General features: G+C 33.0%; 1 protein-coding gene and 1 long non-coding RNA gene across 12 annotated transcripts; one reads left to right on the top strand and one right to left on the bottom strand.

Annotated features, from left to right (window-relative positions):
- Nucleotides 1-1,531: 1,531 nt before the first annotated feature.
- DEG15 (protease-like protein) lies at nt 1,532-10,681 on the bottom strand. 9 transcript variants are annotated; one of them, XM_039025584.2, is made up of 15 exons: nt 10,553-10,681; nt 8,818-8,897; nt 8,680-8,726; nt 8,408-8,582; nt 8,202-8,263; nt 8,035-8,109; nt 7,407-7,550; nt 6,602-6,721; nt 6,340-6,443; nt 5,426-5,511; nt 5,250-5,344; nt 4,423-5,158; nt 3,786-3,975; nt 2,183-2,274; nt 1,532-2,095 (listed from the first exon to the last, which is right to left on the bottom strand). In XM_039025584.2, exons 6-15 carry the CDS (start codon nt 8,095-8,097, stop codon nt 1,830-1,832), a joined length of 1,896 nt encoding a protein of 631 aa, XP_038881512.1. In that variant the 5' UTR covers nt 8,098-8,109; nt 8,202-8,263; nt 8,408-8,582; nt 8,680-8,726; nt 8,818-8,897; nt 10,553-10,681; the 3' UTR covers nt 1,532-1,829. The 9 variants fall into 9 exon arrangements, with proteins under 9 accessions (XP_038881512.1, XP_090168210.1, XP_038881508.1 ...); XM_090312084.1 differs by having other exon boundaries at nt 6,602-6,685; XM_039025580.2 differs by having other exon boundaries at nt 8,216-8,263.
- Nucleotides 10,682-12,112: 1,431 nt separating this feature from the next.
- Nucleotides 12,113-15,184, top strand: LOC150037007 (uncharacterized). 3 transcript variants are annotated; one of them, XR_016528476.1, is made up of 5 exons: nt 12,271-12,409; nt 12,488-12,553; nt 12,635-12,778; nt 12,894-13,048; nt 14,954-15,184. It is a non-coding gene; the product is annotated as an uncharacterized LOC150037007 (long non-coding RNA). The 3 variants fall into 3 exon arrangements; XR_016528477.1 differs by lacking the exon at nt 12,488-12,553 and having other exon boundaries at nt 12,113-12,409; nt 12,609-12,778; XR_016528478.1 differs by lacking the exon at nt 12,488-12,553 and having other exon boundaries at nt 12,269-12,409.
- Nucleotides 15,185-15,440: the final 256 nt, after the last annotated feature.

Genomic DNA, 15,440 nt, shown 5'->3' with positions numbered 1-15,440 from the left:
ATCCATCCAAGGCCCACACTTTGCAATACTTTGGACCTTCTTTCAACACTCTTTTTATTCTTCAATTTTTCCCTACAAATTAGAATTAACTCATATTTTAATCAATTTATCAATCTTATCACATTGTTAAACACACTTAAGTAGGAAAAATAAAGCTTGGGGTTTACAACTCCCTTCTAAGCTAGAGAAGAGAAGATAAACTTAGCCTCACATTCCAAGACTTTGATGCACCCATGATTATGGCACTTGTACGTAATGCAAATAGGAGAACATATTAGTTTTGATAAAGTTATTCAGTAGTTAATTTGTGCATATATAGTTTAACAATTTATAGAGTGAGCCAAAACAAGAATAACTCAATTGGCATAAAACTTGTACTATTGATGTCAAAGTTAGAAGTTTGATTTTCTCACCCCACATATTATTTTAAAAAAGAACGCAATATGTGGAATAGAGAATTCAAATTCTTGATCTCTAGATTGATACAATAGCCAAAGTTTGGTGGACTTGGTTTTTCTCTATTATTTTTTTCTTTAGTGTGAAAGTTCATTTTTCGTTGAATTATCCCTAACTACTTTTCCTTGTAGAACCATAAATAGGTTAGTATGTCGTCTTTTTTTAATTTTTTTTTTTTTTTTTTGGTAATGCACGGGAGTTTGGATAAATTCTAATAGAATAATATAAAGTTAAAACGAGTATAGTTTGACAGTAATCGTCATGTACTCTTTTTTTCAGATTGGAGATCCATTTAAGAAGTCCACAAACCTAAACGAAAGAAAGAACGGTGAGATAAATGATGAAAATTATAAAAGCGATAGAATTAAGTTGAAACTGAGTTGCCAACCTCCTCAAGTGGTTAAATTTATATATCTCTTTTTATTGATTTGTTGTTCAAAATCTCACCCGCATTTTCAGTAGGCAATTCAAATTCTTAGATTTTAAATTTTAAATTTTAAAATGTAAAATTATATTAAATTATCTATAAAACCATAGTACATATAATAAACTCATTTATTTTTGTTAAATTCAAATATATATTATAGATGATATGATATTACTAAATAATAGTTATGCAAGATGTTCATAAATCAAGTTCAGAAATTCATTCATAATGGTTATTTAGTAACTAGTATATTATCAACACATTTTAAATATTATTTAAATTAAAATTAAAATTCTAAATTTTATATCAAATGTATATATAAAAACGTGAAATATAACATTTTTTTCATTGAATCCCTTATTTTTAAAATTTCTGTTTTTAAATTGCTACCAAGCAGGCTCTAAAAAAAACTGACCACCTACTTGCGAAAAACTGAAATCAATAATAATAATAAAAGAAGCAGTGGCAATTTAACTATATATCATGCAAACTTCTTTTATTTAATATAAGCAACAAACATAAATTGACGTAAGCCTCACTTTTTCGTAAAAGAAAGAGATGCGTCAAAAAGTGTCAATTGTTTTAGTTTGTTGGTATGTAATATATGGACAAGCTTTCACATTTTGACAAATCTAAATCCAATCAAAGTTTAACAAAGTGTCGTAAGAATAATATATTTCAAGTATCTGTTGGTAGAAAAGAAATCGATTAGGCACATTTCGTATCGTAGCTATTTTGTTTGTAAAAAAAAAAAAATCACAGACCAGATGTCTTCATCTCTAAAGTCTAAATGTCATGAACCAATCATATGAAGATAAAGAATAAAAGTATTAACACAACACCCGAAACCAAAAGCAACGCTGATGCAGCAGTTCCCATTAGTTTTCTTTCAACTGATCATTAGATGTTCCTACCTGAAGATTGAATGAACCGGTTTGAATGGTCATCATAACTTGCTACGGATTATATCAGATGGAAGCAGCCTTTCCCCCTCGTTATGAAGAGTTGGCTTTCGGAGTACTTCACGCTGTTCAGCGATGAACTTTGCAAATCGAGAACCTTTCCCTTTTGTTTCATGGTCTTCACCTAGCAACTGAGGCAGATCAGGTAGAGGAGAGGGCTTGGGAGATCGTTGTGACATCAATGCCCATATAGAAGAAAGCTGCTCATCTGGTTCATCCAGAACTTTTACCACTGAGAGGTCCTCCATGTCTGCAAGTGCAAAAAAACATTGCAATTAGAATTAGGACTCGTTATGTTCATAGATCGTAAATGACCAGAGAAATTCAGCTGGCCAACCTTTGGAGAACCTATGAATGGGTTCCAAAGCTGCACAAGGTATGCTAAAGTTCAAATGTGGAATAATAGCTCCTCGCCCATGCCTTGCATTGCTGTATCAACATTTCACAGAGATTATTAATTTTCACGTAGAAATCCACCATTCCTTGAGTTCTAAGGAGACAGTAGAAATCCACCATGAAACTGATGGTGGCTTGGTATAAGAAATCATTTACTAATATCCCTCAAAAAAGCATATCGTTGAACTTGTTCCCATTAGTGGACTCTTTTCATAGTTTACCAAGAATCAAGGAAAATCGAAAGCATCAGGAAAATACAACAGAACAATATAAGTAAGCAAAGCCGTCCACAAACAAAACTGAATTGATCCTATAATCCTCGAGTAATGATGAAAGGATGGACAATTGTGTAGGTACAATAATCGGGAGAATTATTAAGGTCCCGTTTGGTAATCATTTCATTTTTTATTTTTGAAAATTAAGTATATTTTCTCCCCATTTCTCACAATAATTTGCATCTTTCTTTAGTACAATTGTTGAATTCTTAGTCCAATTCCAAAAACAAAAACAAGTTTTCAAAAGCTACTTTAGTTTTCAAAATTTTGCTTGGTTTTTTAAACCATTGATAAAAAGTAGATAACAAAAGAAGAAATTTGGAGGTGCATGTAGTGTCTATGGGCTGAATTTTAAAAAACAAAAACAAAAAATCAAATGGTTACCAAATGGGACCTAAAAAATTCCCAGGTTTTATGCCCAGGTAAAATTAAAAAGTCAATATGTACTTAAAAGCAGTTGCTCCCAAAGATATGCTTGTCTGACATTTTAAGGTGTGGTGTTTAGCTACTACTTCCATCATATGAATCCATCAATCATAGTATTATACGTGGATCATGATGTAAGGAGAAAAATCACAAATTGATAACTAGATGAAATAACCAGATAGCCAAAAAGAGAGAGTAGAAAGAAAAAAATCAAAGCTCTAATCTTCTAAAAGTAGGTGTGGCAGCTTTCAACACATACAAAGGGCAATTGAAAAATGAAGAGAGCAGAAGTGAAAACAGAGTCAGCTTCCAAACGGTTTCATCCAGTTTTGACGAATAGGTTTACATATATTTTGCCATCTTGATTCTTAAGTCAATAGAATTTGAATTGAAAATTGATTTCCTTAGGCCCGTTTGGTAACCATTTGGTTTTTGGTTTTTGTTTTTTTAAAATTAAGCCTATAGACACTACTTTCACTTCCAAATTTCTTTCTTTGTTATGTACTTTTTACTAATGGTTGAGAAAACCAAATCAAGTTTTTGTTTTTGGAATTTGGCTAAAAATTCAACCATTGTACTTAAGAAAGATGAAATTGTGAGAAAATAGGTTTAATTTTCAAAAACTAAAAATAAAAAATGAAATAATTACCAAACAGGACCTTAGGTTTCTATTTCAAACACAATAAATAGTCAGTTTTTAACCTTATATACTGAATCGTTAATCTTGTCAAGAAAATGCTGTTACCCCATAAGTTTACCAGTTCCCTTTTAAAGCCTCAGAGTCAAAAGCAGCATTTTACAAGCCTAATATGGATAGATTGATATTTATTTATTGCACCGTACCTTGTAACAAGTCCAATCATACGACCATCTGAATTGACAACAGCACCCCCACTACCACCAGGATGCACTGCAGCAGTTGTTTCGAGCATCGCAGGAAAATATTCTAATGAATCTCCTTGATGATAAGATGAGGGAATCTTTGCTTTCACCACGTTGGCCACCACACCAGAGCAAACAGATGGGGAGAAGCCTAACAAAGTTTAAACTAGATTCAGATAATGTAAAAATATAAAGATTTGCATGTATGATTGTTGAAAGAATTGCAAAAGATACACCTTAGTAAATTACTGTGTTTAAAAAAAAATATGTAAAATTAGTCATCCTGTCCAAATGAAAAGGTTAACAGCCATTATTCAGGGGGACTACACTTCATTTGTATAATTACAAATAACAAGTTCTTTTCCTTTCAAGGAATCATTTTTAGCAATCAAGTAACCAATTAAAAAATAATGATCATGACTGCTGAATGATTATTGAAACTATTTAAATGGTCTAAACTGGATTATAAAGAAAGCTTCCTTCATCTGGTTCATCCCTAATCCAGAACAAAACATTTTCTAACACCAACTTGTAACATGCCAAACTAAAAATTCACATGACAATAATAATAGACCAATAAATTTGTTGAAAGAGGTACCAGATTTTGGTCCCAGCAGTCCATGTCCAATAACATGTATCTTTGATCCTGAGGATGGCCATGAACAATCCATAATAATAGGGGAGAGCTGCTCCGGAACTTGCTCGAGCTGCAACAGGGCAACATCCCAAGGTCCCTTGCAGATATATAACACTTTAGCATCGCACCAAATCCAAGGCTCTGCATGATTCAAGCGAACACGCAAGTTTCTATGGCCATAGTTAGCAAAACTCAACTTATTGTCCTCGAGTTGGTCATGATTTGCATTCTTAGAGGCATTTTGTGTTATATCTCCACTCTTTTTGCCGCCAAAAACACCATCATGCATTGAACACGGAGAATGCTCAGTGTGGAACTGCAGCAGCTTGGCGTTTTCAATTGATCTTTCTCCACTAACATTTGTTTTCCCAAATCTCCATGGCTCTATCAAGTGGGCATTCGTGAGTATTAGACCTTGGCTATTTAGCAAAACGCCAGATGCCCATATTCCTTCGCCAATTGTAACAAGACAAACAGAAGCCATTGCCTTGTCAACTTCACATGGGAAAGGACGAGAACTACCAGAATTGTCTTGAATACTGCTGAAGGCCCCGTCAAATTTTTGTTCCTTATTCATTGCCTCATTCCCCACAACACTCATACACCCATTGTCGTTGCCAATCCTTTCTCCAGTATTATAAGCTCCTAGCAGTAGACCACTGCAAGCAGTTGTGATGGCTCCCCATGGAATCAATAGCTGTTACCCAAGGCTAGAGTCTCACACAATGCAACAACTCCGAGAGAAATTAAATCAATACCACGTAAAGAAGCAAACAGTCTCATTATACCTGAATCTCAGCACCAGTCATATAATGCACAAGTGGCCTAATCAGAACACCAATGAGACGTGCTTGTTCATCGAAAACTGGACAGCCTTCCATCCCTAGCAGATAAAGTATCATAATTCCAAAAAAGAAACCACCAGAAGAAAACAGAATATAATAGAACAGATGGATATGCATACCAGGAAGACACCGCATGTCAGCCATCAGCAATGACTTGATCCAGGAGCTAGGAGGGTAGCAATTGGAAATTGATCCGACCGATATGCTATGGGTAAACAATCAAAGACTACTAGTCACAAAAAAGACAGCAGCTAACCTTTGGAGTGTCACAAATGCAAAGAAATACCATGTCTTCATGTGTGTGTTTTAGACATAAATGACAAGAAGCATTCTTCAAGCCCAACTTTGTCAAGCTCAAATTTCAAATCCAAGAATTAGTTCAAACAATTTGTTGGCATGACGAGCTTATATATGGTTAAAGGTACTGGTCCAAAGAAACTCTGAAACATAACAAGAAGGCTTTGCAGTCTCCTTTCCTTTACAAATTTGACGATGTAACTAATCCTTCTCCTTTTTTTTTTCTTTGTGATGGTAGTGGTGGGGGGATAATCTTTCAACACCTCATAACTCATCATGTTTAATTCACAACATGATGCAATAACAGACTCAACCTGAATTATTTGATGGTATATTTTTCTCTTCAAAGCAATTAGAGCAGAAAATAGAGGTAAATTCAGAACATGCTGCCATTGTTAATGCGAAAGAAAATAAAATCTTTGACAGCCATCTGCAGAATTTGTTTATCAATCAACTACTAACGTCTTCGGTGACAATCCAGCATTCAAATAGTCATGCTGAAAGCAATACTAACTGAACTAGAAAACCAAGAGTGGAACAGGCACTAGCATCTAGAATTATACAAAGTTCAGTGTGAATATAGTTCTAAAAATTTGCTAGTCTTGAACAGTTTGAGATCTCAAGGGTACAGTTGTGCAACCTATAGAACAAATCACGTTCAAGTAAGGTCATTAGTCTGGAACAGTTTTAAAAACATTAAAACTTCATTACCAATTGTTAGAGAAGATAGATCTACCTGTTAAGGAAATGCACCGGTGATAGAACACCAAAAGGAGAACCAACAGCAAGAAGAAAGGATCCTCTCTGCCGTGAGGGAGATATACTGATGTTTGGCATGTCCTAGAAAGAGTTCAAATATTAATAACTAGCAGTAGACATCTACAAGTAAAGGAGATAAGGCTGTCTCTATGGATATTCATGAAATGCCCAACCTTTCCTGCAGTCTATAGAAGTGAAATTTTCTAATGAATGACGGGCAAGGAGAGATAGAAATTCACCTTTGAGAATGAGGGTACACCAAGAATGGCGATTCTTATTGTTAAATCATTATTCTTGTTGGATCCTTCCATATCCAAATAGCTCTGGTTACCAACAAAAGTTTTCTTGTCATTTTCAATCTGAAGATGAGCCAGAAACACCCACTGAGACTTAAAATTAAAACTAGACATAAATATGATGACAACACAAAAGATATGTAATTATATTACATTTATCGCTGACTCTCTTTTGTTTATTGTTCCCCAAATACAGTTGATACAAATTGGTGCACTCTGTGAAGCATAATGGAAAACTCAGTTTGATCTAGCTAGATGTCTGTTTCGAGCATTATATTTGGCTTCATCCTAACCCTGGTTTGTGTCCTCTTTTTGTTGTACTTCCCACCAAATTAAGAAAAGGTTTTTCATTTTTTTGAAAAATGGATATCAAGTCAGTTAGTTGTTACAAGCAAATTCAATTTGATAATGCCCAAATCCCGTAGCTTCTTCTAGGTGGCCATACAGGATTCTACCTACATCACAAGCCAACCTTTTCTTAGTTTTGTATAATGATTACCTGAGATGTCTTGTGACGTGAAATATAGATTACAAGAGAAAGGAATGTATGTATGATAATCCAAACCTTTTATCAACCGAAAGATCACTCACCATGCTAAAGCTTACAAATGATAGCTCTTCCTAGAGGAATTTTGTTTAATAGAAGATATTTAGAACCTCTAAATTTCATTTATCAAGAGTTAGGTTCATTTTTTTCTTCAAGCGAGTACTGCTTTAGTTCATAAATAAAAGACAGCTGATATAAAACCTGTCCCCGACGAGAATCCCGAAAAAATGGAGAACCATTTGTATATGAGGCCAAAGACCAGCCGACCTCCCATCTCTGATGTAATGAATCCAAAGAAGCATCCATGACTGATTGAAGAGCAGCAGCCGATGTAGGTATATCATACTGCAAAATACGATATCTAAATTAACATAAAAACAATTGCATGCCAGCTAAATAAATTCAAATACATGATAAAAGATTAAAAAGAATGTGCACATGGCTACTATCGGAGGCAGAGTAGCTGAGTAAACATGACAATATCGGAAAGTAAACGTGACATTATTGGAAAAGACTCATACTCCTAAATGTATGTACGTTGGTTTATATGGCAATGGAATCAGAAAACTTATAGTTCAAAATAAAACTCAAAAAAAAAAAAAAAAAAAAGCAGGACTTGGGCATTATCAAATTAAATCAGAAACCTTATAGCTCAAAATAAAACTCATAGCCCAAACTTATTTTTTAAAAAAGATAAAGGTTAAACCTTATCCAAGATTACAGAAATTTACACTGAGGTTAAATATCGCCCTAGAAAACTAGAAGTCTAATTTGGATTTGATGGAACTGTCAGAATCCCAACTAAATAGTGAGAAAAATGAATGCCTACCAAAGCCAACAAATGGGCAGCATGCCAATGAGTAGTTTTGCTAACATCAGAATCTCTCTCCATCAATGAGTTACCCTGTGCCGCACGGGATTATTAATATGTGAGTTTTGAATGCTAAATTAACCATTCAAGAAAAACTGTGAACTTATCAATTTTACAATTACAACCTTATAAATTATACCTCAACCATAATGTCAATCTGGACACCAGGAATTAGCTCAGGCTTTCCCTGCAGCACGTGAATAGGCTAATCAAATAAATTAACCCAGCTAATCACATATATAACAAAGTGGAACATGATAATTTTATAAGTACAACAAAACCCACAACAGTTACATTTCCCCCCTTCTGCAGCATTGTAAGTGAAGTTAACCTTATGAATAGTATCTCTGTGTTGAAGTAGCATAAAAGGCTCAAAAATGGAGGAAACAGTAAGAACCAATGTTGCAAATTGATCCTTATAATTACCGAGATGCTTAGCAACCCGGGTGTCATAAAGGGTTTCAGGTAATATCATTCCAGATGCTGAAAGAGTTGTCCTCCCAGAACTTCACATGCCAAAAAAATAGAGGGAATCAATTAATTCTTTTCCAAGTTAAAGACGTACAACCCCTAAAAAAATTTATCAGATAAGAAGATTCTCACTGATACTGATGGAATGCATGTTTTTGCATCTTCAGGCCCTTCGGGTCCTAAATCATAAGGCTCGCACTGATTTTTCACCATCTCAATGGAAATTGAAGCACGGGAACATGGAAAAGGGCAAGAAAGATAGTGACTCACAGGGCCTTGGACTCTGACCATGATGGCAAAATTTCTGGCATGATCCACAATTTCCGGCGTCACCATGACAGGAAGATAGGCTGATTTAGAGGAAGAGTACAAGTACAAAATACAAGTAAGTTCAATTGCACAAACGATTATGCACTGTTTCCATCATTCCATGAAACTAAACTTAGAATTCAAAGGAGAGATAATGAAATGATTCTGCTATTTGCTTCAGGTAGAAACTTGCAATTTATGATACCACATAAGCCCAGCAATGCATCCACATTCTAATACTTGTTCCAATTAAACAAAAGGACTCTCAACACTCCTTGATGAATTCACTAATCTGAATTTCTGGTCTTAATTCTGCATTAAGAAAGGATACTGATTTCTACATCTAGAAGTTAACTCATTTCTCGCCAAACCAAGTATGGGTCAATTGGCATCTTAGTTTGCTAGAAACCACAAGGTTTATGGTTAGAGTCCCCCTACCCAATTGTACTAAAAATAAATAAATAAAGGGTACGAAATGTTCACTCGTTTCTCCTACAACCTAAACTCAACCCCTCAAGCCACTAGCATATCATCAGAAGAGGATTTCCCATCCATAACACATAGGATTGTACAATTTAAAAGAAAATGCAAAAGAGGTCCTCTACACATGGGATTATAATCTTTATTTTGTCATAAAAATCAATATTAACATACAAAAACTAAATTAAAGTCCTTGAATGTTTTAAATCTTAATAAAATATTAGTCTCTTTTATTTTTTTTAGACTCCAATGTCTACCATTTAAATCTCAATAAAATTACTACTGTCACCATTTTACAAAGCCTCAACTTCTGTTAAATATCAATTACAGAAACATTATTCCTCTTCGTTCTTTTCATAAACACAATAATATTTATTAATAATTAAATTAAAATGAGAAGAAAAATTTTTAAAAATTACATTATTTACTATACAAACTAAGAATTGATAAAAGGAAAAAATCAAAAGTTTTTTTTTCCAAGCCAATATATTATAGATTATAGATTTCTTGTTCAAAAAATTAACCAAGCAAACATCTAAAAAAGTTTCGTTCCGTACGTTTATCCTCGTTTGGTCAAAAGGTGTTACATTCGGAGCATTATCCACAAAAACCAGCCATCAAGCACTTACCTTACTAAATTTTCTACTTGTGTATACTTCGACATTAATCACTTCGTGTATACTTCTTATATGAATTACTTCGTTTAGAAACACGATAATTGAACGCACTATGAAGATATTTAAGTTAATTACGTTGACTGTATGTTAAGATACAATTTACAACCAAAGTAATTGATTACTTGACTTCTCAATAGGGAATCAAATTGGGGAAAAGTCGATAATCATAACCACTCAAAATAACTTCAACGATTAATCTTGATTGTATGTCAAAACACATTAAGGAAATTAGTGATACACCATGAATTTAAGGATATGTATTAACACAACCAACCGAAAATATCTTCCGTATTCATCTCGAAAATAGTAGTTACTACTTTACTACAGATTCAAGATTGTTCGCCAAACGCCCTTATCTATTATAGTCGCATACAATCGACCGGTTTCGATGCTAATTTCCGAGAGATTCAAATCAGTTTTTACATGCGTAAGAAGAGGAATGAAAAGAAAAGAAAGGAAGAAAGAACTGAAGCTAAATTTATTATCAATCTAAATATAGTAACAAGAAGATTAAAGAAAAATCATGTGGAATGTGTAACCTGTGAGGTATTGTGAGAAAGCAAGATGAAGAAGGCGGTGGTCGAGGATAGCAGCTTCAGTAGAAGCAATCAGCAGTAGACCTTCTTCGGGGCACGCTCGGAAGAAGAATGAGAAATGTTATCTTAGGCCTATAAAGATTAATAATTTAATATTATTATATATCCGGCTGGGTCTGGATTTGTGTGACTCCGCTGTGAGATAAGGCGTCTGTGATATAGAGTTGATTATTATAATCTAGTTCATTATAGTTGGATTATAATAACTTGTATTTTGATTATAGATTATTTTAGTTTGGGTTATAATAATACGTGTTTGATGTGTAAATTATTTTAGTTTAAAAAGAAATAGTAAACATTGTAGCAATTAATAAAAAAATATAAATATAAAATAGTAAAACTTGTAGTAAAGAGTAAATACTATAACAAATTAGAGTTTTGAAATAGTGTTGGTTATAACTAATTGAAAACTACAAAATAGTATTTACTGATTATTATAATTTAGGATAATCTTCATCCCAAACACATCGGAAAGGTTTAATCAAAAGAAGAAAGAAAATTACAAGTTTAGTATTCAACTTTAAACAGAAAGACTATTTGTTTTTTTTTTTTTTTTTGCCTTACCCAGTGTTGAACTCCGTTTGGATTTGTAGTAGATTTAAAATAATTGTTAATAGTTGTATTCTTAAAAAAAATTAATTGGGAAAAGAAGTAAAGTGATGTTTGGTAGATTTAAGTTAAAATTTGAAAAAGTATATTAGAATGTTTAGTAAATAAATACCAAAACATCTTATTTTATATATAATAACTAAAATAGATTTATAATTAACTTTTTCTTATTCTTTTTTTTAAATTAAATTTGTAAATAATTATTTAATGTGATAAATTTTGTTTGTTTTAGATTAATTTTTAAATATTAAAAAGAATAGTTTTATTTTTTTAAAAAAAAAATGGTATACTTTTTTAAAAAATATATGATGCATTTGTCTCGAAATAGATAAATATATAAAATAAATCTTAAAAAGTATAAAATTGAAAACTAAATATTAATTAAATTTTATTTGTAAGTCCCTTAACCATATTTATCATTCTTAAATTTAAATTTGACTTAAATAGTTCATTGTGGGAACTAAAAGGATTACTTAAGATTGACTTAAGTTAATGTCCAAAAATTTGGAAAATGAAAATTAAAAGGAAATTGATTGAAAATTACTCAAGTGTGGTTAACTGTGTTAACCGAATGAAAGGGAAAAACTAAGTGTTTAATGTATAGGGAAAATTTATTAAGTGTTTAATAAAAAAGGGAGTATGTTAAATATGGAATTAAAGGGAGCTATTTAAGTGTTGAATTGGTGGGGGAAATGAGTCTGTGTGTCAAAATTTGGAAGAAAAGAAAACGGTTGGAAAGGTGTTAACCGAGAAAGAATTAAAGAAACTTAATTGAATTTCATGGTTTAATTGGATTAAATGTGAGAAGGAATTTGAGGTAAAATTATTTAAATATTGGAAAAATAGTAAACGGGAGGAAATTAAACAAAAACTGGTGGGATGGTCGGTGGAAGTAGTGCTGGCAGGACATTGTTTGTCGAAGAGAACAACTAGTCGGTGAACAATTTAAGTTGGAGAAGTTCCAGTCGATGTGAACAAAATCTTCAGGCAATTTGAGAGTTTCTTCGACAAAATCACAGAAGAATGAGTGAAAAAGAAGCTCCAGGGCTGCTAAGAAGAAAAACGATCGGGAGGATTGAAATCTTGAAGAAAATCATAAGGTTATTCGAAAGTGGAAGGAAACAGAGAGTTCATTGTTGTTGGAGCTGAATCTGAATTATTCAATGGCTTTTTAAAGCTTCAAATCTAGAGGTTAGTTAACTTAATGGATGTTTAAGAGTCTTATGCAAGAAATCTGAAGTTATTGTGTTTGAAATTGAGGAATTTCAGAGGTATTCTTGATAATTAGAGAAAGGAAACAGCAGTTCAGCTAAACAGAAGCAGCTGAAAGAAAAGGTTGTTTCTCTCAATTTACCTAAGAAAATTTCGTGATTTTTGAACTAAATTGAAGCTTAATGAGCGAGGAACAATGCCTAGGGCTGCCGGACAGTTTTAAGCTCAGGAAGTTGGAGGTTTTGATGAAAACCTGAAGACTGTGCAGAATTTCGGTAAAGTAGAGGGGCATGGGTTGTTGGGCTGATTTTGAAGGATCCAAGAAAATTGAAAGCTCCAAATTCTCAGGTTAGTTAGCTGAGAGGTTTCTTATGAGTTTTATGAAAGAAATTTGGAGTAATTTGGTTTAGAATTGATTAAATGAGAGTTGAAAAATGTGTATAAAATCTGTCAAAAAAAACAGGGTACAGTAAAGGGACTTCTCACGCTCAGCTCGATGCCATGCACCTGTTGCCTGCTACCTTGCTGCTTGCTGTGTGCGCGAAGAGCCCATCAGCCATGACAATGTTGCTTGAGAGTTGCCAGCCTTTTGCCCATCTCCATTTTTGGTGCTCGATGGTACTAGTTTGAGTCATTTGAAGTCTATGAATTATCTTTAGGGCTTAACGGATATATTTTTTTATATATATTTTAGCCTAAAATGCATGAATTTGAGATTTTAAGCTAATTTTAAAAGGAGTTCAAATGTGTTTTAGTTAAAGTTATGAATCTTCATGTGAGCTAGAGTATTAATCACCCTTGATTAATTTATTTTACTTTCCAAATAGAGATTGGAAGATCCTATAATTCCTTGAGAGCTAATTAGTTACCGTGAGTAATAAATGATTTAATATGTTTTACTTAAATGTTTTTATTGAATGATTCTATTGAGATTAGTTAACTCGTTTACAAAGATGATTTATAAGTTACGTGATCCATGTTTCCAAGTAAGCTAAAACATGATTTTTTTTTTTTTTTATAAGTTAGATGTTTCCATGAGTTTAAAGTATGTTTGAAACGTGGATTGCTCCTATATGAACTATATGCCTAAATGTTTCCAAGCTATGTAAAGTATGAATTCTTTTAGAAATCCTGATGTGCTATCTTTGAAATGATATGTTTCAAAGCATGATTTTAGTAGGCATTCTTAATGTATGATTCAAAGTATCATGTTGTGTTTACCATTTCCTAAGTATTTATGGCATGCCGAATGATTTTATATTCAAAGTGTGATTCATAAATAGTCTTTATCACGAGAGCTTTTATCAAATTATAGAAACTAAATCCTAATTATATGAACTATATGCACTAAGGGGCCATTTGGAGCACCAACTAGAATTTGGTGAAGTGAGTTAATATAGCCCATCCCATATTTGGGGCATCAAATATAATAATGTGTGTACAACTATTCATAACCTATAACTATGTATATTTATCTTTGTTATATTATTTACTATTTGTTAAAGTATATATTGATTTTCACACCTTCTCTTTTTCTTCTTCGATAAAGTGTTTATTATTTACTACTCTAACAAAAATAGTTTACACTCAAATACTAATTATTATAAGCTATTGACCTCATTGACTACTAAATAACCAAATCCCAAATCATAAAAATCAATTTTTCTATTTAACCAAAAATATATTAAAATTTAGGAATTATATTATAACTTAAATTTTAAAATGTTTCAAAAGATCTTATAAATTAAGAACTAATTATACACAAAATGAAAGGACAGTTTTAATAAGTATTTGCGTTTTCCATTCGCAATAAATGAAAAACAAAGGGTGCAGTCTTAAGAATGGAAAAAAAAAGGTAAGGCGTGAGCATTATTCTGATTCCAAAAATCATTAAAATGAAGCGAATCGTTGAGTAGTTGTTAGATTCATTTTTGTTCATAAAAACTTTGAAATCCCACATTGTTAAGATTGGGGAGTGAGACTTTACTTTTATACTCCCATTTTGAGTTATAAATTTGGGCCCTAAGAGATACTCATATTTTAGAGAGAGTGAGTAGATAGGAAAATGTGGATATGGTGGACTTTTTATGCGTTGTCTGGTTGCGGTGTGCATGTGATTTTTTATTAAAAAATCCTTGTCAACAGGTGACGTTGGTCAAGTCTTCCGTGTGCTTCGCACGCCTGCCCAATTGCACGTTCATTTGTTTTTTGTTGGCCCTCTACGCCTATAAAAGGCGCAAGCCTTCAACAGTTTATATCATCTCATTTTTTATCACAATGTTTCATTCTCTCAGTTTTCCTTTTTGTTTCAATTTTTTGAGCATCAAAGTCCTGAAGGGTGTGAGTTTTCCGATCGGGTACCGTACAGATTTGATCGAGGCAATTTTGTTTATTCCGGGTTGTTTTATCATGGGAAAGACATAGAAATTACGTAGAAATGCTTGCACACTTGGGTAGAGCCACGAAACATCTTAAAGAGAGCGAGATCCGCGACTCAGCTTGTAACAAGTTTCTGTTTTGCAGGTTCCATTTTTCTGACAACTGTCATTTTTTACTGTTCGCTGCTGTCAAGTCTTGTCTAACAAAGGGTAGCGGTTGCAACAGTTTCCAACAATTTTAAGACAACTTCCCTCTGCCCCTGTTGTGATGGCCTTTTCAAATCTAAATGATATTATTATTGGGAATGTCCTAGAACTCGCAGTTCGTGTTAAACATTCTATTTATCAATAATAATGACTTGTTGATTTTGTATCTTATTATGGAAATCTAATAAACACATCATTGGCTATAGTCTGAATGTTGTAACTTTATGTAGTGACATAAACAGGATCAAGTTAACAGTATATAACCTAAACGGTCTAATAAGTATATGGAAGAAATTGGGTATCTCATCCTAGTAACACTATTGGAAGTGACTCACTTAGTAGTTGTTACAAGAAGTTGTAAGGTGCTACAAACGATATGATCCACAAATCGTTTATGTTGAGACATGTGAGTGGGGGCATCCTAT

Source organism: Benincasa hispida, chromosome 3, assembly GCF_027475165.1.
Source record: "Benincasa hispida cultivar pf3 chromosome 3, pf3_genome.v1.1, whole genome shotgun sequence".
NCBI lineage: Eukaryota > Viridiplantae > Streptophyta > Magnoliopsida > Cucurbitales > Cucurbitaceae > Benincasa > Benincasa hispida.
The sequence above is the reverse complement of the archived record's forward strand: the minus strand, read 5'-3'. Positions and strand labels throughout refer to the sequence as shown.

Bases quoted from the DNA above. Each gene is read 5' to 3' on its own strand.
- DEG15 (XM_039025580.2), bottom strand. From the start codon at position 8,883: ATGGTGACGCCGGAAATTGTGGATCATGCCAGAAATTTTGCCATCATG. The intron at 8,110-8,215 runs GTATAATTTATA...CGTGCGGCACAG, and splicing joins AGATTGACATTATGGTTGAG to GGTAACTCATTGATGGAGAG. The intron at 3,976-4,422 runs GTACCTCTTTCA...AAACTTTGTTAG, and splicing joins ACTGCTGGGACCAAAATCTG to GCTTCTCCCCATCTGTTTGC.